The sequence below is a fragment of the Zootoca vivipara genome, chromosome 14 (assembly GCF_963506605.1).
Source record: "Zootoca vivipara chromosome 14, rZooViv1.1, whole genome shotgun sequence".
In the NCBI taxonomy this organism is placed as follows: Eukaryota; Metazoa; Chordata; class Lepidosauria; order Squamata; family Lacertidae; genus Zootoca; species Zootoca vivipara.
The window spans coordinates 25,856,917-25,881,713 of NC_083289.1; the positions used below are offsets into that span (position 1 = coordinate 25,856,917).

Sequence of the window (24,797 nt, forward strand, 5' to 3'; positions counted from 1 at the left end):
TTCCTCTAAAATCTTTATCCTAGTTGGTCTCTGCCTTGGATCTGATTTAACTTTATGTATGTGCCATTTGCAGCTTTAAACTGTATGTATGCATGTATTTAAAAATGGTTTCGATATATGCTGTTGCTACATGTAATTGGTTTATATATATTGATTGATTGATTGATAAATAAATAAATAAATAAATAAATAAATATTGTAGATCACTTCCAGACACCTCATGGAAATGTGATTCATCAATGAAGTAAGTAAACATGACCTTTACACCTTAACATTCCTCCAGAGCTGAAGTTGGCACAAACAGTTCTCTTCTCCCCCCCCTATCCTCACAACAATCCTATGAGGTTGGTTTAGCAGGCACCCCCAAACTTTGGCCCTCCAGATGTTTTGGACTACAATTCCCATCTTTCCCGACCACTGGTCCTGTTAGCTAGGGATCATGGGAGTTGTAGGCAAAAAATCTGGAGGGCCGCAGTTTGGGGATGCCCGGCATAGCTGTCAAGTTTTCCCTTTTCTTGCGAGGAAGCCTATTCAGCATAAGGGAATTTCCCTAAAAAAAGGGAGAACTTGGCAGCTATGATGCCCGGTTTAGAGCTAGAGAGTTCACCCAGTGAACTTTATGGCAGTGTGAGAATTTTTTGGAACCTAGGAGCGACTCTAGAATCACTTTTAACTCAGTCGTTCCCAAAGTACTGTCCTCGTGGCGGGGGGCGGGATTACTTGGGGAGGGCACTGAGGCAAGGCGAAAGCTGCTATCCCTGGATCAAGTTCATCGATTTTGTTGAATTAGATAGCTTTAACTGGATTTCGAATAAATGTGCAACTGTTACTGTTTTGCCTTTCATTGTGTTATTATCCTCCTTCGTGGGCCGCGCAAAGCCGTATTCTGAATAATCCTTGTTATGGGGCAGGGGCGGGGGCATTGGGGGCGAGAGTTTATGGAAAAAGTTTGGGAGCCACCGCTCTAACCACTACAGCACTATTTCTCTCCTGTTTTTGTGGCTTTGACCAGAAGCCCAGGGAGGTTGAGAGACGCAGCAAGCAAAACCCCCGCCTCCATCGGAAGGTGGTGCGCTGCGCGGGAAGGAAACTTTCCCCCTGTTTGCTCCCCTTCCGCGCAGGCAGAGTCGCGCCGCCTGGCCTGTCCCGGGAGCGGCGTCCGGAGCGTCAGGGCCGCCGGCAAGCAGCCTCCTCCTCCGCCCCCTCTCCCCGCCCCCTCGCTTCGCCTCCGGCGGGGGCGACTCGGGCATTTGCATGAGACTCAGACGGGCCGCGGAGCGCGCGCTTTTACGCGCCCAAGAACACGCAGCGAGGAGGAGGAGCTCGGGGAGGCGCCTTCGCGGAGGAGCCGGGGAAGAAGTCGGGAGAAAGTTTGAAGCAGCAGCCGCAGCAGCAACAGCAGGAACAGCAGCAGGAGCTTGCTTCAGCTGCGGCGCGTTCCTCGGCTTTGTCCCCAGGCCAAGCCGGCCAGCGGCCGCCCCTCGCAGCCTCGACCCCGACGCGCGCCGCCTTTGTGCAGCCGCCGCCTGCTCTTCGCCGCTGCAGCCTGCGGGCCGGCCCGGGGGTCGCCGCCGCCGCGAAGTTCTAGTCAAGGGAAGTTGTTGGCTCTTTGACGGCGCCTTTCCGTCGTTTTCCCGCCGCCGCCGGCTGGCCGGCCTCTCTCCCGTCTTCGTCTCTCCTCCTCCCCGTCTGGGGCCGGCGGCGCAGCCATGTCGTCCATCCTGCCCTTCACTCCCCCCATTGTCAAGCGCCTGCTGGGCTGGAAGAAAGGCGAGCAGAACGGGCAGGAGGAGAAGTGGTGCGAGAAGGCGGTCAAGAGCCTCGTGAAGAAGCTCAAGAAGACCGGGCAGCTGGACGAGCTGGAGAAGGCCATCACCACCCAGAGCGTCAACACCAAGTGCATCACCATCCCCAGGTGAGGAGAGGGCGCCTCTGGGCATGGGCAGAGTGCCGGCGTGCGGCCAAGGCGGAGGCGGGGAAGCAGGTGCCTCTGGGGTCCTGCCACGCTTTCGTCTGCTTTTGCTGGGAAATTGGTTCCCTCTCTGAAACCTCTTCTGGCTAGGCTGGGGACCCCTTCACCTCCTTGAACCACCTGGTGGCCCCACAGGAAACCACGCCGACCGGTTCTTCCGCAACGCGGCGAGGAAAGTGGGTTGCTAAGCGGGATCTCCGGCATGTCGCTTGTAACCGTGCATTTGGACTTGGTCTTATGCGGGGGTGGAACAATACAAAAAGTGGGGGATCGGCTGTTCTTCCTCCTTGCCCCTGTGCAGCGCGTTACGGCTGCGATCCGAGCACCACCCTATACATGGGAAGAAGCCCCATTGAATTCATTAGGACCTGCTTCTGGGTAGACATGGTTATGATTGTGCTGAGAGTTTTTTTAAAAAACTTGGTATGTCGGTACAGTACTATAGAATGAAACAGTGGTGTAGTTCTTTGGAGTGCCCCAGTGTAAAAGGCGTGGGATCTCTATCCATTCAAGGTGTTGTGTAAGCCACCTTTGCCAACCTGGTGCCCTCCAGAAGTTTTGGGCTACAACTCCCAAACACCTGGAGGGCGCCTGGTTGGGGAAGGCTGATGGACACAGGCTCTTGTACACAGCTGGGCACTTTGGGGACAATCTCTCCACACCTTGGAGCATTTACACACCCTTAAGGAGTTGGAAATGCAAGGAGAGTGTCTGCTGCTTTTTAACTTTATGTACTGCAAATCTGTACACATGCATTTTCTGAATCAGCTTTTAAAAGGATTCCCAACCTCCTGTTTGAGATCTTTAAATCTCGCTGTATATCGTGAAAAGTATAAATAGATTATTTCCTTTTAAATGTAAAGTTGATTTCTATCATGAAATACTTACCCCAACCTGGGGCTCCCCATGCTAACTGGGGCTGGTGGGAATTGTAGTCCAAAACTTTTAGTGGGCACCAGGTTGGGGAAAGCTGATTTATAGTCCTTGTTTATAGTCTTGTCTTTGGAAGGTCAGCTCACCTGCTCATAGTTCTATTTTGGCATTTTAGAAAGCCCAAGTGAGTGAGTGAGTGAGTGAGAGCGAGTGCTTTCATCAAGGCCTCCCAGAAGACTTGCTGCAGCTGTATCCATGTATTGTTATTAATATTACCGTATTATTAATTACCTGCCCACCCCCATAAGGTCCAAGGGCAGCTTACAGCAATTGAAGCACAATATTGAAAACAGTTCAAAACAACTTGCAGTCGCAAGAGATAAGATGGGACCTACAAATATACAACTGAAATGTCAAAAGCCAGGGTCAAGAGGTGCCCCTTAAGCATTCGCCAAAAGCTGTAGAATGAAGAGGCCAGATTCACATATAGGGCAGCAGCTCAGTGGTAGAGCATCTGCTTTGCTTGGATGGCATCTCCAGGAATCCCTGGGGAATGTCCCCTGCCTGAAAGCCTGCTCTTGATGGGCCGAGGGTCTGGGTTGGTATAAGGCAGGTTTCTATGTTCCAAAACAAGGATGGGGAACCTGTGGGCCTCTGGGTAGGACTGATGAGCATGAAAGATCTGGTCTTCCCTGGAAGCAGTTAACAGTTAGTTTAGCTTAGGCATATATATGAAGGAGGTACACCTTGATTTAGAAGCAGGTGTAAAGTGACTCATTTCTAGGTATTTGTAGGCAGGCAGCTAGACACTCTCATACAGTAAAACCCTCCCCTGTACTGGAAGTCAGGCTTATGCAGACCACCTCTGAGAAAGAAATAGAACCTCACTGTTGAGAAGCAGTGTACCTTTAAGCATTGAATGTAGTGCTCCTCAGCGATGTCTGGATAAGTGATGGACAGTCTTGATCAGGGGTCCCCAGACTTACCGCGCGGCGGGCCGGAGGGCGGGGGAGTGCGCATGCGCACATGCACACGGTCGGGAAAAAATCGCCGAAAATCGCTTGTGCGCATGCGTATGGGCCTCCCCTGACCCGGAAGTGCATCGGAAATGACCTCTTCTGGGTCGGGAGAGGCCCATACGCATGCGCACAAAGGATTTTCGGCGATTTTTTGCCGATTTTTAAGACCGTCGCCGCGCCGCGCGCTGTAAGAGCGGGCGGTGGCAGCGGGCGGCGGGGGTCGTCGCGGGCCGGATTGGGAGGCCGATTGGCCCGCATCCGGCCCAGGGGCCGTAGTTTGGGGACCCCTGGTCTTGATCCTCTTGTGTATCTCTTCCCTCACAACCCATAGAGGTACTGGTGGACTTAAAATTGCAGGAGGCACCCAAGAACAGCCTTGGTCATCTTGATGCCCTCTAGATCAGGGGTCAGCAAACTTTTTCAGCAGTCCACTGTCCCTCAGACCTTGTGGGGGGGCCCGGAATATATTTTGAAGAAAAAAATATGAACGAATTCCTATGCCCCACAAATAACCCAGAGATGCATTTTAAATAAAAGGACACATTCTACTTATTTAAAAACACCAGGCAGGCCCCACAAATAACCCAGAGATGCATTTTAAATAAAATGACACATTCTATTCATCTAAAAACATGCTGATTCCCAGACCGTCCGCGGGCCGGATTAAGAAGGCGTTTGGGCCGCATCCGGCCCCCCGGGACTTAGTTTGGGGACCCCTGCTCTAGATGTTATGGGCTTCAGCTTCCGCAGGCATGAGGCTGGTGGGAATTCTAGCCCAAAACATTTGGAGGGCATCAGGTTGGCGAAGGCTGCCCAAGAGCATGGTATTCATTAACTTGAATTTCTAGAATACAGTAGGTGTGTTATGCAAACTGGGGAGCCTGCAAATATTCTGTTGGGGTCCGTGCATCCATATCTCGCTTACTTTCCTCTTGGGTTGGAAATAACAGTATGAGTCTCTTGCTTTATTCCTGTTAGTGCCAAACGCTGGTGTTCCTTCCTCCTTCCACTTCTACGCAAAAAACTTTGCATGTACTGTGTTGAAACCAGCACGACTCTGTTTTCCAGGACTCTTGGTGGGCCCAGGCGATGGCAGCTCTTTCTTACGGGCAGGGCAGTAACACCTAAACTGAACAGGGTGGGGATTATTATATAGGCCAAGTAATTAATCATGGTTGTTATTCTGGCCATTCATTCTTTACATTCCGTGCATGGCTGTTATTGCGTGTGCAGGCACACACCACTCATGTTTTGCACGCATGAGCTGGGAAGTTTGTAAAGTTTCAGAAGTGTCTTTGGGGGGTGGGAGCTGCTGTGCTTAGCGTTCTGTTATGAGGTTTTGCTGAACTGGAAAAAATGAGCTGTTTGGCAGCTTTAAAAAAATTTTCTTTTCTTTTGAGCTATAAGGCATCATCACTGCTTCTCTCTCTCTCTTTAAAGAAGGCTAAAGTTCGTGCTATACAAGTCCAGAAAGTCCTGAAATAGTCCTTTCTCTCTCTGTGTATGTCTCTCCCCCTGTTTGTTTTCGTCCTTGCCTCCTGCTTTCCTAACGCTCCGTAAATGTGTGTCTTGGCTGTCAGAATGATTTAGTATGGAGTGGCTGGCTTGCACAAAGGGGCATCTGTTGTGCTCGGCCCCTCTGGGAAGATGGAGAGTATCGTGTAGGATTGAAATGTTTCTTTGTATGGGCGGCGATTCCTGACATTCCCCATTGTTATTTCGCTTTATTTAATTATTTTATGAATTGTAGGCCGCTTTTTCAGGAAGTGAGTAAATCCGTTGTACAGTTTTAAAGAAATCCAAATCAGTTTGTGGTGTTCTATGTAGGGAGTGACTACGGATGAGGCAGGCCTCCTTTTTGCATAGTTTTGGGTAGGAAATGTTCTCTGTGGAATTGCTTTGGGGTCTTGAACTAACCACTTTATTTGTGGCTGAAATGGAATTGCCCCCCTCGTTCAAACCGGCCCATGACCCTGGTATGTGTGTGTTTTGTTCCCCTGTCAGGGATACAGTGGTATCTCGGGTTACAAACGCTCCAGGTTACAAACTCTGCTAACCCAGAAATAGTACCTTGGGTTAAGAACTTTGCTTCAGGATGAGAACAGAAATTGTGCTCTGGCGGCGCAGCGGCAGCAGGAGGCCCCATTAGCTAAAGTTGTGCTACAAGTTAAGAACAGTTTCAGGTTAAGAACGGACCTCCGGTACGAATTAAGTTCTTAACCAGAGGTACCACTGTACTCTCTTTCTCTCTTGAGGAGTCTGGAGGTATTTGCAGTGCAGACGCTTTTCTCCAGAGTACATACATTGCTCTGGATTCTAACTGTCTCTCAGAGGGAAGTTGGGAGTGCCTCTGGGGCCTTCTGTAGTTGATCCCAGGGTGTGCCTGCGTTGCCTAACTTGCCACCGTGTGAAAAATGCTGTTGCTGCAACACTTTTAAACATTTTTCAACAACCTCAGATATGCAGATGACACAACCTTGATGGCAGAAAGTGAGGAGGAATTAAAGAACCTTTTAATGAGGGTGAAAGATGAGAGCGCAAAATATGGTCTGAAGCTCAACATCAAAAAAACCAAGATCATGGCCACTGGTCCCATCACCTCCTGGCAAATAGAAGGGGAAGAAATGGAGGCAGTGAGAGATTTTACTTTCTTGGGCTCCTTGATCACTGCAGATGGTGACAGCAGTCATGAAATTAAAAGACGCCTGCTTCTCGGGAGAAAAGCAATGACAAACCTAGACAGCATCTTAAAAAGCAGAGACATCACCTTGCCTACAAAGGTCCGTATAGTTAAAGCTATGGTTTTCCCAGTAGTGATGTATGGAAGTGAGAGCTGGACCATAAAGAAGGCTGATTGCTGAAGAATTGATGCTTTTGAATTATGGTGCTGGAGGAGACTCTTGAGAGTCCCATGGACTGCAAGAAGATCAAACCTATCCATTCTTAAGGAAATCAGCCCTGAGTGCTCCCTGGAAGGACAGATCATGAAGCTGAGGCTCCAATACTTTGGCCACCTCATGAGAAGAGAAGAATCCTTGGAAAAGACCCTGATGTTGGGAAAGATTGAGGGCACTAGGAGAAGGGGACTACAGAGGACGAGATGGTTGGACAGTGTTCTCGAAGCTACGAATATGAGTTTGACCAAACTGCGGGAGGCAGTGCAAGACAGGAGTGCCTGGCGTGCTATGGTCCATGGGGTCACGAAGAGTCGGACACGACTAAACAACAACAACATGTATTATGCATTGTACGCGCCTGTGCCCAATTCAGAGTGCTGGTTTATTACAGTGTTTTACTCCAATATTTTTCTGGAGTGCCTTTCCCAGTATGAACCTCCCTTAGATCTTCATCTGAGGCCCTTCTCCTGGTCCCTCCTTCGAGGGAGGTTTGGAGGGAGAAGACCTTTTCATTGGTGGTTCTCTGTTTGTGGAGTGCTATCCCCAGCAATGTCCGAATGCCACCTTTGTTGACATCTTTTTGTGTGGGTGTGGGTGGCAGGGTGCTAATCTAGGACAGAAGTGGTCAGTCTATGATATACAATTTGTAAGATACACTTTAAAACACACACAACTAGAACCATGAGTTCCTCCAACTGTCACTGGAATGCAAAAATAATTCTGAGGGCAGGAATTTGTTCTGAGGCCCAGAACTCAACTGAGCTCACATTTAAATTCTAAATTCTGGGTCTTCCTCCCTCTTCCCCTGGGGCTTGACATACTGTGCTGCTGCCTTTGGAATACAGTGGTACATCTGGTTAAGAACTTAATTGGTTCCGGAGGTCCGTTCTTAACCTGAAACTGTTCTTAACCTGAGACACACTTTAGCTAATGGGGCCTCCCGCTGCTGCTGCGCCGCCAGAGCACAATTTCTGTTCTCATCCTGAAGCAATGTTCTTAACCCGAGGTACTATTTCTGGGTTAGCGGCGTCTGTAACCTGAAGCGTCTGTAACCCGAGGTACCATTGTAAAGGTAGAGCTTGAGACAAGGTTTTTTTTAAAAATCACACTACATGTATTTAGTGGCTTATCTTTGCTACGGCATCTGTGTTATCTAAGCCAGTTTTGTCATGGGTGGTTTGTGCCCTCCTACAGTCAGTGCTCCACAATGCTGAGTAATTATCACCAACCTGCTACTACTGTAAAAGATGTGCCTAATTTGAACCTACCTTTAGGCCCCAGTTACCACTGACTGTAATTGTTTGCATCTCATTGCCATTCAACTCCCGCCTTAGGATAAGATTTCACCCCATGCATCTGGTGGATTGGGCTACAGCTGACAAAAGCTTCTGCTATAATACATGTGTGAGTCTTGTCAGGGGCCTCAAGACTCCTTTGATTGTTTTTACTGCAAGAGACAAACCCAGCTGCCCCTCAGGAAATAATATAGACAAATAGCTGTCCGCCCTTTTCACATGCAGATCCACCTTTAATCCCAATATGCTCTGGTTACAGGCCGCAATACATTTCCTTTCTACTGCTTCACTTTCTCATCTCTTTTTATCTCTCTCTGCCTGCTTTTTACCTACCGAGCCCAATGCCCTCTGAATTCTTGCAGTGGGCAGAAGGGCTGTGAATATGTAAGTACAGTCAAACCTCAGTTCCCAAACGCCTCCGTTTTGGAACCTTTCGGTTCCCGAATGCCAAAAACCCGGAAGTAACTACTCTGGTTTTCAAACGATTTTCAGAAGCTGAACGGCTTCTGAGCCGTGGTTTTCATTTCCCCCCCATTGACCAGCCCATTGAGCCTTGGTTTTCAAACTTTTCAGAAGCCGAATGGTCTTCTGGAACGGATTAAGTTTGAAAACTGAGGTTCTACTGTATTGTTGCAGGCTTCAGGGAAGCACCTTAATCTGTAGAGAGAGTGGGAGGCACCATGGCTCAGTGGCAGAGTATCTGCTTTGAATGCAGAAGGCCCTGGGTTCAATCCCTGGCAGCATCTCCAGGTAGGGCTGGGAAAGTCTCTTGTCCAGAACCCTGGAGACAGTACTGACCTAGACGGATCAGAGGTCTTACTCTGTATAAAGACACTTCCTATATTCCTGCTTTTATAGTGTATGTGACATTCAGTCTTGCAGCACCCTGAGACTTGCCGCGCTTCCAGACTGAGGTTTTTTTTTTTTAGTACAGTGGTACCTCGGTTTAAGTACACAATTGGTTCCGGAAGTCTGTACTTAACCTGAAGCGTACTTAACCTGAAGCGAACTTTCCCATTGAAAGTAATGGAAAGTGAATTACTCCTTTCCAGACAGGTCCGTGGAGTACTTAAACTGAAAGTACTCAAACCGAGGTATGACTGTACTGCCTGTTCTTTGTTCTCCCACTGTAGGGGAGCCTCCACACCATCCATTATTATTATTATTATTATTATTATTATTATTATTATTATTATTATTTACCTGCCCTTCACTCTAAGGTCCCAGGATGCATTACGGCACTAAAAACAGTACAAGCGACTCTCCACTTAACATGTGTTCGACTCATGTGCGGCTGCGTATATGCGCGGTGGCAGGGAATAAACAAATTGATTTAAACTGCGAAAAGGCATGGAAAGGGCAGAAACGGCCTGAAAAGAATGTGAAAACTAGAAACATGAAAAGAGCCAGGGGGGACGGGGGACGGCTAGTAAGCGCTGCTGGTTTTTTAAAAGGCTTCTCAAGGGTTTCCAGAGGTTTAGATGGTATTTACAGGCTTTTTAGATGGTGTTCCCCATAATAAACATTTTCACATATACGAGGGAATGTAACCCCCAGTGGGGAGTCGTCTGTATTAAAAATAGTTTAAAACAACTTATAAAGCACTCCCCATGCACATTTTAAAAACATGGCTTCTCCCCAAAGAATCATGGGAACTGCAGTTCCCCCCCCCCACAGAGCTACAGTTCCCAGCCCTTTAACAGACTATAGCTGCCAGGTGTGTTTTTTTTTGGGGGGGGGGAGTCGTGTGCTTTAAACGTGTATGTGAAGTGCTTGAAACGGATGGTCTGGATCTGCCTTAAAACTACGTAGTTTTCCACGCAGGCAGAGGGTGGGGATGGCGGCTCCATCCGACGCACAGTTCGGGTGGGGAGGTTGTGGTCAAGGTACTATATGGGGGATGCAGTAAGTAAACCAGAAGAGAGCTAAATTTTCAGGGAATGTGGAAAACGCATCCTGAGAGCCAGGTTGGAAACGGTCACTTGAGGATGTACATTTATTTGCTGGAGCCCTTTTGCCAGGTAGGTGGTGGTTCGCCTTGATTGAATGAGAAACCTCTCCTCCAAGAATACAACGGAGTCTTGTGGAATACCATTGAGTGTATTGCTAGGTATCAGCTTTTACAGTGATAAATTTGGATTCTGCAGTTAGATGGGCTGAAACCGTACACACACTATATTGCGCGTCGATGACCCGTCACCCGCGTGGAGTAAATAAGACACAAGGACACATGATTTTAGGTTAATGGGTAAATAAAGGCCACAACTTTATTGGTTATAGCATGTGAGTGGTATTGGCTTAGGCATTGGACGGGAACGCAACACATGACTCCACGTGACTGGTGTGGAGACACTTAAAGGTTAACAAACAGTGGGAGGAGCTTGTTGATGCAAATACAACTGGAAGTTTCCCCTGACGTCACCAGGGGTCGTGCCATGGCCCTAACCCGCCGCAGCAGCCGTTTAAACGGAGCTGGACTCCCCCCCCCCTCCAGTGAGCCCTATTGGCCGGCTGAGGGGTATGATGCTGCGGCGGGGAGGGGCTGGTGCAGGGGGCCGACCACGCCCCCCTGCAGACTCGGGAGGCGGGCCCCACGTTCAACCTCTCCCCTCTGGAAGGGAGGAGAGGCTCTGTTAAAGGACATTGAAAGCACACACACAAACCCCAGGAGTCTTATTTCTTTTTTCTTTCTTCTTTAATGCATGATGTGTGCAGCCTTGCAGCTAGGATCTGGAGAGTTTTTGCTTCCAGGGGGAGCCTGATTAAAACGTGTTCTTGAACTTTCACCATAGTGATCTTGGTTTTTGGTGGAGGGAGGCGGGAGTCTGCAATTTAAAGAAATCTTGGGTATTGCTGCAACTGGCTCTTTTTGTTTTAAGAAACAAACATTTGCCAAAGGAATGGGTGTAGTTCTTCTATGAGCACAATGGGCCTAGTGACTTAAAAATAAATCTCTGTGCTTTGGGAATTGCCCAGAGTGTTCTTTTGCTTTCTTTACGCCTTAGTTGGGTCCTCAGAGTCATTCTATTGACTTCTGAGGTTAGATAATTAAAGTGGGATAATGTGTAACAAGGCATTGATCCATGAAGGGTCAATGCCTTGTCGTGGCGAAGGGGCTTGAATAACTCAGAGAAGCTATGAGCTATGCCATGCAGGGCCACCCAAGATGGACAGGTCATAGTGGAGAGTTTTGACTAAACGTGATCCACCTGGAGAAGGAACTGGCAAGCCACTCCAGTATCCCTGCCAAGAAAACTCCATGGACAAAGACAACAGGCATATAAAAGTTATGACGCTGGAAGATGAGCCCCTCAGGTCAGAAGGCGTCCAACATGCTACTGAGGAAGAGCGGAGGACAAGTACAAGTAGATTCAGAGCTGATGAAGCGGCTGGGCCAAAGCCGAAAGGACGCTCAGTTGCGGATATGCCTGGAAGCGAAAGGAAAGTCCGATGCTGTAAAGAAAAATATTGCATAGGAACCTGGAATGTAAGAACCATGAGTGGAGGTAAGCTGGATGTGGTCAAAAATGAGATGACAAGAATAAATATCGACATCCTGGGCATCAGTGAACTAAAATGGAAGGGAATGGGCGAATTCAGTTCGGATGACTATCATATCTACTACTGTGGGCAAGAATCCTGTAGCAGAAATGGAGTGGCCCTCATAGTCAACAAAAGAGTGGCAAAAGCTGTAATGGGATGCAATCTCAAAAATGACAGAATGATCTCGATACGAATCCAAGGCAGACCTTTTAACATCACAGTAATCCAAGTTTATGCACCAACTACCGGTGCTGAAGAAAGTGAAATTGACCAATTCTATGAAGACCTACAACACCTTCTAGAAATGACACCAAAGAAGGATGTTCTTCTCATTACAGGGGACTGGAATGCTAAAGTAGGGAATCAAGAGATAAAAGGAACAACTGGCAAGTTTGGCCTTGGAGTTCAAAATGAAGCAGGGCAAAGGCTAATAGAGTTCTGTCAAGAGAACAAGCTGGTCATCACAAACACTCTATTCCAACAACACAAGAGACGACTCTACACATGGATATCACCAAATGGACAGCATCGAAATCAGATTGATTATATTCTCTGCAGCCAAAGATGGAGAAGCTCCATACAGTCAGCAAAAACAAGACCTGGAGCTGACTGTAACTCAGATCATCAGCTTCTTATAGCAAAATTCCAGCTTAAACTGAAGAAAGTAGGAAAAACCACTGGGCCAGTAAGATACAATCTGAATCAAATCCCTTATGAATACACAGTGGAAGTGAGGAACAGGTTTAAGGATTTAGATTTGGTGGACAGAGTGCCTGAAGAACTATGGATGGAGGCTCGTAACATTATACAGGAGGCAGCAATGAAAACCATCCCAAGGAAAAGGAAATGCAAGAAAGCAAAATGGCTGTCCAACGAGGCCTTACAAATAGCGGAGGAGAGGAGGCAAGCAAAATGCAAGGGAGATAGGGAAAGATACAGGAAACTGAATGCAGATTTCCAAAAAACAGCAAGGAGAGACAAGAGGGTCTTCTTAAATGAGCAATGCAAAGAAATAGAGGAAAACAATAGAATGGGGAAAACCAGAGATCTGTTCAAGAAAATTGGAGATATGAAAGGAACATTTCGTACAAAGATTACCATAATCAAGGACAAAAGTGGTAAGGACCTAACAGAAGCAGAAGACATCAAGAAGAGGTGGCAAGAATACACAGAGGAATTATACCAGAAAGATACGGAGGTCTCGTACACCTCAGGTAGTGTGGTTGCTGACCTTGAGCCAGACATCTTGGAGAGTGAAGTCAAATGGGCCTTAGAAAGCATTGCTAATAACAAGGCCAGTGGAAGTGATGATATTCCAGCTGAACTGTTTAAAATTTTAAAAGATGATGCTGTTAAGGTGCTACACCCAATATGCCAGCAAGTTTGGAAAACTCAGCAATGGCCAGAGGATTGGAGAAGATCAGTCTACATCCCAATTCCAAAGAAGGGCAGTGCCAAAGAATGCTGCAACTACCGCACAATTGCGCTCATTTCACACGCTAGCAAGGTTATGCTTAAAATTCTACAAGGCAGGCTTAGGCAGTATGTGGACCGAGAACTCCCAGAAGTGCAAGCTGGATTTCGAAAGGGCAGAGGAACCAGAGACCAAATAGCAAACATGCGCTGGATTATGGAGAAAGCTAGAGAGTTCCAGAAAAACGTCTACTTCTGCTTCATTGACTATGCAAAAGCCTTTGACTGTGTCGACCACAGCAAACTATGGCAAGTTCTTAAAGAAATGGGAGTGCCTGATCACCTCATCTGTCTCCTGAGAAATCTCTATGTGGGACAAGAAGCTACAGTTAGAACTGGATATGGAACAACTGATTGGTTCAAAATTGGGAAAGGAGTACGACAAGGTTGTATATTGTCTCCCTGCTTATTTAACTTATATGCAGAATTCATCATGCGAAAGGCTGGACTAGATGAATCCCAAGCCGGAATTAAGATTGCTGGAAGAAATATCAACAACCTCAGATATGCAGATGACACAACCTTGATGGCAGAAAGCGAGGAGGAATTAAAGAACCTTTTAATGAGGGTGAAAGAGGAGAGCGCAAAATATGGTCTGAAGCTCAACATCAAAAAAACCAAGATCATGGCCACTGGTCCCATCACCTCCTGGCAAATAGAAGGGGAAGAAATGGAGGCAGTGAGAGATTTTACTTTCTTGGGCTCCTTGATCACTGCAGATGGTGACAGCAGTCACGAAATTAAAAGACGCCTGCTTCTTGGGAGAAAAGCAATGACAAACCTAGACAGCATCTTAAAAAGCAGAGACATCACCTTGCCGACAAAGGTCCGTATAGTTAAAGCTATGGTTTTCCCAGTAGTGATGTATGGAAGTGAGAGTTGGACCATAAAGAAGGCTGATCGCCGAAGAATTGATGCTTTTGAATTATGGTGCTGGAGGAGACTCTTGAGAGTCCCATGGACTGCAAGAAGATCAAACCTATCCATTCTTAAGGAAATCAGCCCTGAGTGCTCCCTGGAAGGACGGATCGTGAAGCTGAGGCTCCAATACTTTGGCCACCTCATGAGAAGAGAAGAATCCTTGGAAAAGACCCTGATGTTGGGAAAGATTGAGGGCACTAGGAGAAGGGGACGACAGAGGACAAGATGGTTGGACAGTGTTCTCGAAGCTACGAACATGAGTTTGACCAAACTGCGGGAGGCAGTGCAAGACAGGAGTGCCTGGCGTGCTATGGTCCATGGGGTCACGAAGAGTCGGACACGACTAAACGACTAAACAACAACAAATGTGTAACAATGCAGGATTAATGACGTCTGATGAAGTCCTTGCTGTCTGTGTTTAAATGTAGATACCCTGAAAGTGCCTTAGGAGAATGATAGCAGCTGCAAGCACAGGGTCACAGCAGGTATATTAATTTCTGCAGTAAGAACGCAAGTTGGCAAAACAATTCTTTTTATCTTCATGGTGAAGTATCAAACAGTTGAAACGTTTCCAGTGAGTAGTTAGGAGAGTAATAAAAAACTGTGGTTAGGGAAATCTATATCTCAGATTTTGTAACCCCAGGGAATCATTTCTGTATTGACTAGGCTGTGTAAACACCATCCATTTAAAGCACCACCCAAGAAATATGGGAACTATAGTTTACCCCATGGGTAGGCAAACTAAGGCCCGGGGGCCGGATGCGGCCCAATCGCCTTCTAAATCCGGCCCACGGACGGTCCAGGAATCAGCATGTTTCTACATGAGTAGAATGTGTGCTTTTATTTAAAATGCATCACTGGGTTATTTGTGGGGCATAGGAATTTGTTCATTTCCTCCCCTCGAAATATAGTCCGGCCCCCCACAAGGTCTGAGGGACAGTGGACCGCCCCCCCCTGCTGAAAAAGTTTGCTGAATGACAGCTCCTAGAACCCTTAACTACAGTTCTGATGATTGATTGGCAGGTGGAATGTCTGGTGTGTATGAGGCCTTATATGCAATGGGATTTCTGCTGTACATTACAGAAGATCCTGGGGGGTGTTATAGGGATGTTCTGATTTTATTCTCCAATAGCCCAAATCAGCTCATGATAATAAAAGAACATTAAAATGAGCATTTAAGATTTCCATCAATATCATACCGGTATCTATAGACACAATAGTGTAACAATAATTCAGTAAACAAATAATGCAAACTCATAATAATTCAACAACAATTAATCAGAAACGGCTCCTGATTTCCACCCCTGTACCAGATGACATAACCCTGAAATTCTCTTTAAAAAATCAAATCCAAACTCCTGTCTTCAGCAGTATAAGTAACTTAGACGAAGGAGACAGGAGATATGTCTAGACTTGCCTGTGCTCATCCACCTCTCTGCCCTGGTGGGACTTGCAGCAATTCCACTGCGAAATTTTGCACAAAATCTGCAAAATAGATACAGAGATTGAGATTGAGATTGCAGGACTTCTGGATCGTCCAGATAAACAATTTGTCCTTGCCTGCTTCTATGTGTTGGGATTAAAAATATAAAAAGGGATAGGAGATTCCAGTTCAAAAGTGCTTGTGTTGATTGGCCATGAAAAGCTGGAGACACTGGTAGAATGTGGGTGTCCGGATGAGGCTTGCCTCCCTTGAACTTCAGCAAATGCTTGTTGTAAGCCCACTTTTGCTTAAGAACACAAGACGAGTCCTGCTGGGTGAGACCAGAGACTCACCTAGTCTAGCACCCTGTTCATATTGGCTAACCAGATGCTTTATGGGAAATCTGTGAGCAGGACTAGAGTACAACAGCAACACTTTCCCTTCTTGTAGTTTCCAGCAACTGGTAATGATGTCATAGCCTTATCCTCCTCTGTGAGTTTCCCCAATTCTCTTTTAAAGCCATCTGAGTTGGTGACCATCACTGCCACTTCCACAGTTCTGCTATGCGCTGTGTAGATCAATTATTTCTCATGTCTCTCAATGTTCCATTTCATTGGGTGTCCTCAATTTCTCGTGTTTCTAAGTCAAGGAGAAAAAACTTTACCCACTTCCTCAACTGCACACATAATTTTAGACACTGCTATTGCGTTGCGTCTTCCTCTCCTTTTCTCTGAATTAAACAGCCCCCAAAGCTGTAAACTTCCCTCTTAGGAAAGGCTGTGGCTGCTGGAATCTTTGGCCTGCATTCTTCCAACCGGATTATGATCTCTTGGGGAATTCCAAACAGGAAGCATAGGAGTGGAGGAGAGCAGGAGTCCATTGCTAACACCTGTGTGTCTGGCATCTCCTGGCATATGTTGGGATGTCTTTGGCACCACACAGCCACTGGAGGCAAAGGGCTGGGAGAAGGGGCTGTGCACCACTTTAAAGATTGAAAGAAGGGCCTGCAGGACACTCTGCAGTGGAAAGAGGGGCAAGGTTTTTTTTGGATAAATTCACAATAGCCTTCATCCACCTGGTGCCCTCCAGGTGTTTCTGACTGGAACTCCCATCAGCCTGTGTTGCCTGGGGCAAATGGGAGTTGTAGTCCAAAATGCCTGGAGGGCACCAGGTTAGCAAAGGTTGGTTTATAGCTTCATAATGTTCATTGTAGGCTATAATTTTCCTAGTGTGACTCCCATAAACTATATTCAAAGATAATTACTGAGTTCATTCTTCCTTGTGCTGTAATATTACAGAGGACCTCTGTGTGTGTTATCTCAGTAATAGCAACAGCCCTTTGAAGGTGGCTAGCATCTTTCCTCAAATTGAGAGAAGGGGCAATGAGAGGGCAGTCCCTTGCTTGTTGGTTAGCTACTGCACTCATTTCAAGGTTTTATTACTTGTGTAAAAAGCCCTGTCTGATTCTGAACCAGGGAATCTGCAAAGCTGTATCTCCCCCTGGTTACTCAGATCTGTGGCCGAAGATTTGTTGATGGGGTCCCTACAAGTAAACCATGCTGCTACTAGCTTATGGGCTTTTAGTGCTGTGGCAGCAGCCCTCTGGAATGCCCTAGATGTGAAGCGATCCCCAGCATTGTGATCTTTTTGCCATTTGTTGAATATTTTTCTCTTCTCCCAAGTCTTCCTAGATTAGTCCGTTCACGGAATCTATTCTTTGATTCATAATGCATAACTACTCACATGGTGATGAGATTCTTTGTAAGGGTATGAAATAAAGAGGGCTGGTGGTGCCTGTGAGTGTGAGGGCCTGGCTGTATCCTGATGATTGTGTATTTGCTTGTTAAGCCAAGATGCAAGTCTTTTGCCTATGCAGTTAGCGCCTTCACTCCTCCCTTTACCGTGAGCCATGTTTAAGCGGGGAAGTCGGTAATTGATCATAAGTTCCCTGAAAACTGTGGCTATCAGCTTTGGAACAAGCCATGAATAAAACAAAGTTTCCCTCCATGACTTGTTCTGAATGGGCAACAGTAGTTTCCCTGTAGTTTCTCAGTTCAGATGGAACAGTAAACTGTGGCTAATTAGAGATTTGCTGGTTTAATGTTGCTCACGTGAGGGGAGAGTCAAAGGAGCTGGTTCATGTTTCAGCTTAATAAGGAACTACATCCTTACCTTGGTTTTTGAACAGCTTAGTTCTCAAATGTTTTGGCTCCCAAACGATCGGAAGCCGATGTTCCACAGCTTCCAATTGGCTTCAGGAGCTTCCTGCAGCCAATCAGAAGCTGCACTTTGGAAGTCGAATGCTTTGGAAGTCAAACAGGCTTCCGGAACGGATTCCATTCGACTACCAACGTACGACTGTACTGGCCATAGCAAACCATTGCCTAAGTCTAGCATGCTATATAAATAATGTAAGCAGCAGCAGCAACAACAACACAAACAACAACAACAACACAAACAACAACAACAACAACCCAACCCAATGTAAAAAGAAAGTGAGATAACTCTTAATTGCTGGGAATCACAAGTGGGGAGTGCAGTGGTATTGTACTCAGGTCCTGCTTCTTGTCAGGATTCCCACAGGCATCTGGTTGGCCACTATGAGAACAGGAGCCTGGGCTAGGTGTCCACTGGCTTGATCCAGCAGGGCAGTTCCTGTGAGCCCCAATCGTGCCTGGTTCAAAGATCAGGATCTTTCCAAAGGGACCTAATATTTATTACTCGTTTTCCAGATGCATCGTTTTAACAGTCTTTAAATGCAGGGAGGGCAGCTGACTTTGGCTTTTAGTTGAAAACATCCTTTTTATAGTTAGGTATGTGCCACCTCTGGGCACGCCTTAGCATTCCACAGATGTTTGGCGGTAAACCTTAACCAGTCTTCAAAATACTGCAGCAGTCATCTCTGTGGGCTCATTGCATGCACACCCCATCTCCCAGGCCGTTTTGATGGATTGCTGCTTATCCATCACTCAGCTGTGATCTGCTGTGGAGCCACTTTAGCCTGGAGTCTACCCTCTGATATTTTCTACTTCCTTTATTTCTCTCTCGTGGTTATGTCTTATCCTTCCTCTAAGGAACTCAGGGTGGTATTCACAGCGTTATCCAGCTTATGCACTCACCTGTCCTGCAAGGAAGGAGAGACACTGGTTGACCCAGTGTTACTTACTGAACTTCATGGAATCTGAATGGTTGGAGTCAAGCTGTCCCAAGGTTCTCATTTTCCCTGTTGCTCCTGAACATCCACAGTTGGTTGCAAATGCAGGAAGGGGAGAGGAATTTGGCTTTGCTCACAGGGCATAGGGCAGTGATGTGCAACTATAGGATAGGCAATTCCAGGCTTGACAGCAGTACATGTGAAAAGCAACTACGTTTTTTTCTTTCTTTCTTTCTGCGTGGACCCTGAGCTGAATGTGAGTCCCCACAGTGTGATGTGGCTGCTAAAAAGGCCAATGCAATTCTTGGCTGTATCAACAGAAATATAGCGTCCAGATTAGCTTTTGTCATCCTGGTTGGTTCCAGTGCTTTGATCTACAACTTCCATCATCCCTAACGCTTCACCATGCTGGCTGGAGTCATGGGAATTACAGCCCAAAATGTATGGAGGACACCAGATTGGGGAGGTCAGATCCAGATCCCAATAAACTCTTTTCTACTTTGGTGAAACCTTACCTGGAGTACTGTGCCCTGTTCTGGACATAGCAGTCGAAGAAGGATCATCATCTCTCAAGGAAGAAGGTTGTGCTCGCCAAAGGGCAATGTCACACTTGCCATGGCGAGTGGGGAAGTGTGTTGACTGAGTGTGTTGTAAATCATAGTCTCTTACTCCTCTTCTGCCGATTGCAGAGGTTCCTTAATGGACACAGAGGGCTTAAAACCCTTCCTTGGAATATTTTTGGTTTGTTCTTGTTGCTAAGCTCTTGTTAGCTCGGAAGTCATGCCCCTCCTACATATTGGATATGGGGAATATTTCTCTCCAGAGGAGTACAGCTGTTGCACATGTGGAACACGATGTGAAGCCAAGAAGGACGAAACCTGACTCCTTCCCCCACCTCTTTCTCCTCACCCTTAATGAATTTTCTGGGCAAAAGGTATCCCATTTCCAGTAAGTTCCTGCCCACTTACTTGAATTCCTTCTTTTTTTTATTATTAAAAAACTTCAGCAATCCATGTGGTTTACTGTTCCGCCTTTCAGTCAGATCCCCAATCCCAAGACCTTGGAAGTCATGGATTGAAATGTTGAGTTTTTGTAACTTCTTGCCCTCTATGTCCAGTTTTTGTTTTAACCCTGGTTGTAGCAGTTGCTGTGGAACAGTGATCAAAACAGAAGCCTAGACAGCTGTAGGTTTTATTTATTTTATTTCAAAAAGGGCTTTGATTATATTATTATTGGCTATATCACTTTTAAAGTTAATCACATACTGTAGTTGGTTTTCCCCCCTCTGCTCTGCTCTCCTTTTTATTTTTTATTTATTTATTTCATAAAATTTATCCCTTGAATGCTCAACAGTGGAACTGACTACTTCAGAAGGTCATGGACTCCCCTTTGATGGAGGTTTTTAAGCAGAGGTTGGATGGCTACCTGGCACGGATTCTTTAGCTGTCATTCCTGCATTTCAGGGGGTTGGACTAGATCAGCAAACTTTTTCAGCAGGGGGCCGATCCAGTGTCGCTTAGACCAGTGTTTCTCAACCAGTGTGCCTCCAGATGTTTTGGGACTACAACTCCCATCATTCCTGACCACTGGTCTTGCTAGCTAGGGATGATGGGAGTTGTAGTCCCAAAACATCTGGAGGCACACTGGTTGAGAAACACTGGCTTAGACCTTGTGGGGGGCCGGACTATTTTTTTTTGTGGGGGGGATGAACGAATTCCTATGCCCCACAAATAACCCAGAGATGTACTTTAAATAAAAGCACACATTCTACTCATATAAAAACACCAGGCAGGCCCCACAAATAACCCAGAGATGCATTTCAAATAAAAGGACGCATTCTACTCATGTAAAAACACGCTGATTCCCGGACCGTCCGCTGGCCAGATTTAGAAGGCGGTTGGGCCGGATCCGGCCCCCGGGCCTTAGTTTGCTTACCCATTGACTAGATGACTCTTAGGAGTCCCTTCCAATTCTACAATTCTATGTTTCTGGGCCGTGAGCTGCCTTGATGGGGGCTGTTTTGGCCTGATGGGTCGTATAAAACTTGATAGGCAAATGAATCAATGTTTAGCTAGGTAGTTCACATGTCGTCCTTAACAAATTACCTACAGTAGCATGAGGTTTACTTTTCCTTGTAATCCTGAGCCAGCTCTGAGCCTTTTGCCAGAGGCTTTCCTGTCTTACCTACCCACTTTGAGCGCTTCTGTTTTGTAAGAAGTAGTGGAGAGTTGGGTGTGCCACACTTCCGTCCATACGCACGCTCGTGCACACAGTCACAGATTACAAGCCACGCTTAGGGTGTGGCTCTGGTCTGCAGAAACACCTTGCCTTCAGGGTTTGTCATTGTTAAACCAACTGCGCTTTCTAAGCCTCCCGGATCCAGATCTTGGAAAAAGCCCAGATTTTGCAAGTTACAAGGGCCCTCTGGCCCTTGTTTGTTTGTCAAGTGATTCACATTCTGATATCTGGGAGAACTTCCCATCAGTGATGTGGGAAGCTTTTATTAAGGGGCTGAGTCACTTGCTGCTTTTTGCTGAATGTTCAGGCTTTTGAGTCAAGGCTTGGCTCGCTGATGGCTGGATCAGCCCTTCTTGATCTAAGCGAAGTGCAAGTAATATCAGCCAAGGGCCTTTTGAAGGGACTTTGAAACAATAAAACCCTTTGCTGCCCAAAGAGGGCAATTTTCTCTTGGGGGGAAGTGATGTTTCTTAGCCACTTTTTCTTTGGCTGAAAGGGGGAGAAATGAAGAAAACAGATGCAAACTTTAAAAGATTATAATGTAATAACATGCAGAATTGCCTTATGCCATATGTTGTGCACTTGACTACTTTGATCTGTGGAACTGACATTGTTACAGCTGCCACACAATACTCAGGTTGTAGTTTTAAGAAATTGTTATTCTGACGTGGCAGCAGCTATAGTTTGCAACACCTTCAATGTACTTTTTCAGATACCTGCTTAAAACATTTCAGAGACTTAGATATTGACAAGTTTTAATCTCCTTTCCTGTTAATTTTAATGACCTTTTTACACATTTTAAATTACTTGTTTTTGGCTGTTATTTTAAGTGACAGTATTAATATTTCTTGCAAACTGCTTAGAGGTTTTGTTTTACAATGAAGCTGTGTAATTTAAATAGAAATATACAACATCCCAGGGAGCAAGACTGAGCAGGTGACCTAAATAGGCCTCCTTGGTCTGCTATGCGGGTTTTGCTAAGTGTTGATGGGCAACTTCAAGGCTCTCCCTTCTCGGGGGGTCTTTATCTTTAAACTGGACACCCCTTCAGTGCGGGACTGCTTTTTTGCAAAATAGGAAAACATGTTGGTGCTTCATTCCTGAGTCATTTTGAAAACCACTTACTAGTTTTGTTTCCGAACTTATTACATCCCATTGTAAGCCACCCTCATCCTGCAGGATGGGATTGCATGTAAAATCTGAATAAAGAGACATGGCAGAGCAGTGTGTGAGAATATAAACAAGTCACCCAAGAGTGGCTACAGTGTTAGACTCTGTTGGGGTGACCTGGTTACAAATCTCTGCTGAATCATTGCACGTTCAACAAGCATACAATTTGTGTACCTGCGTACACAAATACATACCGGTAGTTGAGCTGCACACCTCAACAAGTGTGGACTCTTTCGCATAAATACTAGTACATGTGTAGTGACTGGTTTATTGGGTTTTTGTTTTTATTATGCATTTTGTGTTTTTATATTGTGATTTTATTTGGTAACCACCTTGAGACCTGCGGGTATAGTGCGGTATACAAATGTAATAAATAAATAAATAATAATTGTACCTGTGTTAAGTGTAATGTGTGAACAAGCCTAAATAAGCCAGTGTTCCTAGTTTATCAGGATCAAGCATTATGCTGGTGCAAGCTGACCAATTGCTCCTGTTTCACTCCTCCTCCTGCTTGAGTGGGGTAAATAAACCAGGAAGATTTTGCTTCCCGCTACCTTTGAACCCGGGATCGTGCCTTGTTAGGGGTCAGCCTATCCCGATTCGGGATTCAGGTGTCACAGCTGGTTTATCTGGCTCAGACCTGGGTAGCAGTTGCTTGTGCACAATAAGCCACAATACTGGACTCGGTTGAGATTACCTGGCTTATTACTGTGTCCAAATGTGGCTGCTAGGTATGAGATCTTGAGTTCTTTGACAGAAGGACAACTACAAATTTGAGAGCCAGGGCAACTAATACGGGTGACTGGACCAGCCTTAGGGATGTCTCATGAAGTCAACCCCCTTTCTGCCTCCTGCTGTTCTGTGACAGAAGCCCCAAGACTCTCAGCCAACTAGTGTTACCGTATCTGTGTCCTGTAAGGTTCTGACGTGCCTTCCTCTAGTACAGGCATCCCCAAACTGCGGCCCTCCAGATGTTTTGGCCTACAACTCCCATGATCCCTAGCTAAGAGGAGCAGTGGTCAGGGATGATGGGAATTGTAGTCCAAAACATCTGGAGGGCCAAAGTTTGGGGGTGCCTGCTCTAGTAGGTTGGCGTGATGTAGTGGTTAAGAGCAGGCATCCCCAAACTGCGGCCCTCCAGATGTTTTGGCCTACAACTCCCGTGATCCCTAGCTAACAGGACCAGTGGTCGGGGAAGATGGGAATTGTAATCCAAAACATCTGGAGGGCCGAAGTTTGGGGATGCCTGCTCTTAACCACTACATCACTAGACCTGGGAGACCGGGGTTCAAATCCCCACTTGACCCTGGAGTTCACTGGATATCCTTGGGCCAGTCACTCACTCTCAGTCTAACTTACCTCACAGGGTTGTTGTGAGGATAAAATGGGGAAGAGGAGAGACTATGTACATGCCACCTTGAGCTCCTTGGAGGGAAAAGGGGATAAAAATACAAAGATGATGTTAAAAAGCATTCCAGCCTACCAAGAGCACAGATTTGGGGCTGATGGGTATCCTCTGTCTTCTGGTATCCTCCAACACTCTGCCTCTGAACTGCAGTTTTCCCTAGTGTGGTGAGTTGACAACAACTTTCAGATTTTTATTTTTTTAAGACTAATGACAAGCAAAACTTAATTTCTGCAGGGTTCTATTTGGGGTAGTGGTGGAAGGGATTGTATTGTTGAGTCAAGTACTTATTCCCAAGGTGAATTTAGGACAGGGACACATTTTCTCTCCCCTCCCCACGCCTGCACAAGTGAATGTTGAGATCCCTAGCCCCAGGCACTGGCTTGTCTCAGCAAGCTTTGTGTACTGTGTCATCACTTTTCCAATAGCTCTGGAGTTACTCTCCTCCCCTTCACAGGCATTTGATTTTAGCTTATGCAATGCTCACCATAATGACATCCAGGAAGACTTTATAATTATTGGAAATACACTTTGCAGACAGTGGAGGTTGGTCTGTTTGGGGCGAATGGGGCCCTGCCCTGCTAATCTCCGCCTGCAGCTCAGCCATCCCGATCCTGCTTACTTACAACCAGCCCAGAGGGTGGCACTGCCCTCCCCAAGAGTTACAGTCCCATCCTCCTGAAAAAACCCCTCAATAAACATTGAATTCATTAATCCCAGGCTTTATTATCACTATGCATTAGTTGCCCTACTCACTCCTGTGATGGTTTCGAAGAGGAAATGCTATGCAAATACAAAATGATTGTTCACCGTGCCAGTCCTGTGGGTGAGAAAGTGTGTTTTTAATAATTCTCGAACATCTTTGCCACTTCAAAAGAAGCAGGACATTTCTGAGTATTGTTGTGAGTCAGTAGGGTTTAAAACCTGACATCTGGGGAGTGCCTCGCTACTATGAGAAAACAAATTCATGGAAGCTGGGTCTATTGGCCATAAGAACCAAGTGGAGCCTCCTTATTCATGGGCAGTATACATGGGGAAAACAGGTAGTGGGCAGGAAAAGAAGCAGCTAGTACTGGAAGCATAGCTGCCAAGTCTCCCGTTTTTCGCAGGAAAGCCCCGGAATTTAATCTGTTTCCCGCTGTTATCCCGAATAGAAAAAAATCCTGGAAATCCCCCGGATTTGCTACCTGCCAGGGAGGCTCCATTTCAGATGCCGCTCTGCCCATGGCTGGGCACCGAAAATCGGGCAGCGCTGGCACCGGAAGTCGCTTCTACGCATGTCCGGACATGCATAGAAGCGACTTCCGGTGCCAGCGCTGCCCGATTTTCGGTGCCCAGCCATGGGCAGAGCGGCATCCGAAATGCGTAGAAGCGACTTCCGGTGCTGCGCCACTGCTGATCCCGCATTTTTCAG

General features: G+C 46.4%; 1 protein-coding gene across 1 annotated transcript in view; it reads left to right on the top strand.

Annotated features, from left to right (window-relative positions):
* The first annotated feature begins 1,255 nt into the window (after nt 1-1,255).
* The window catches only part of SMAD3 (SMAD family member 3), a 77,492-nt gene continuing 53,950 nt past the window's right edge, over nt 1,256-24,797 (top strand). The window contains exon 1 of the mRNA XM_035132282.2: nt 1,256-1,915. Coding sequence (XP_034988173.1) covers nt 1,710-1,915 — 206 coding nt within the window. The 5' untranslated portion in view covers nt 1,256-1,709. The remainder of the gene's footprint in view (nt 1,916-24,797) is intronic.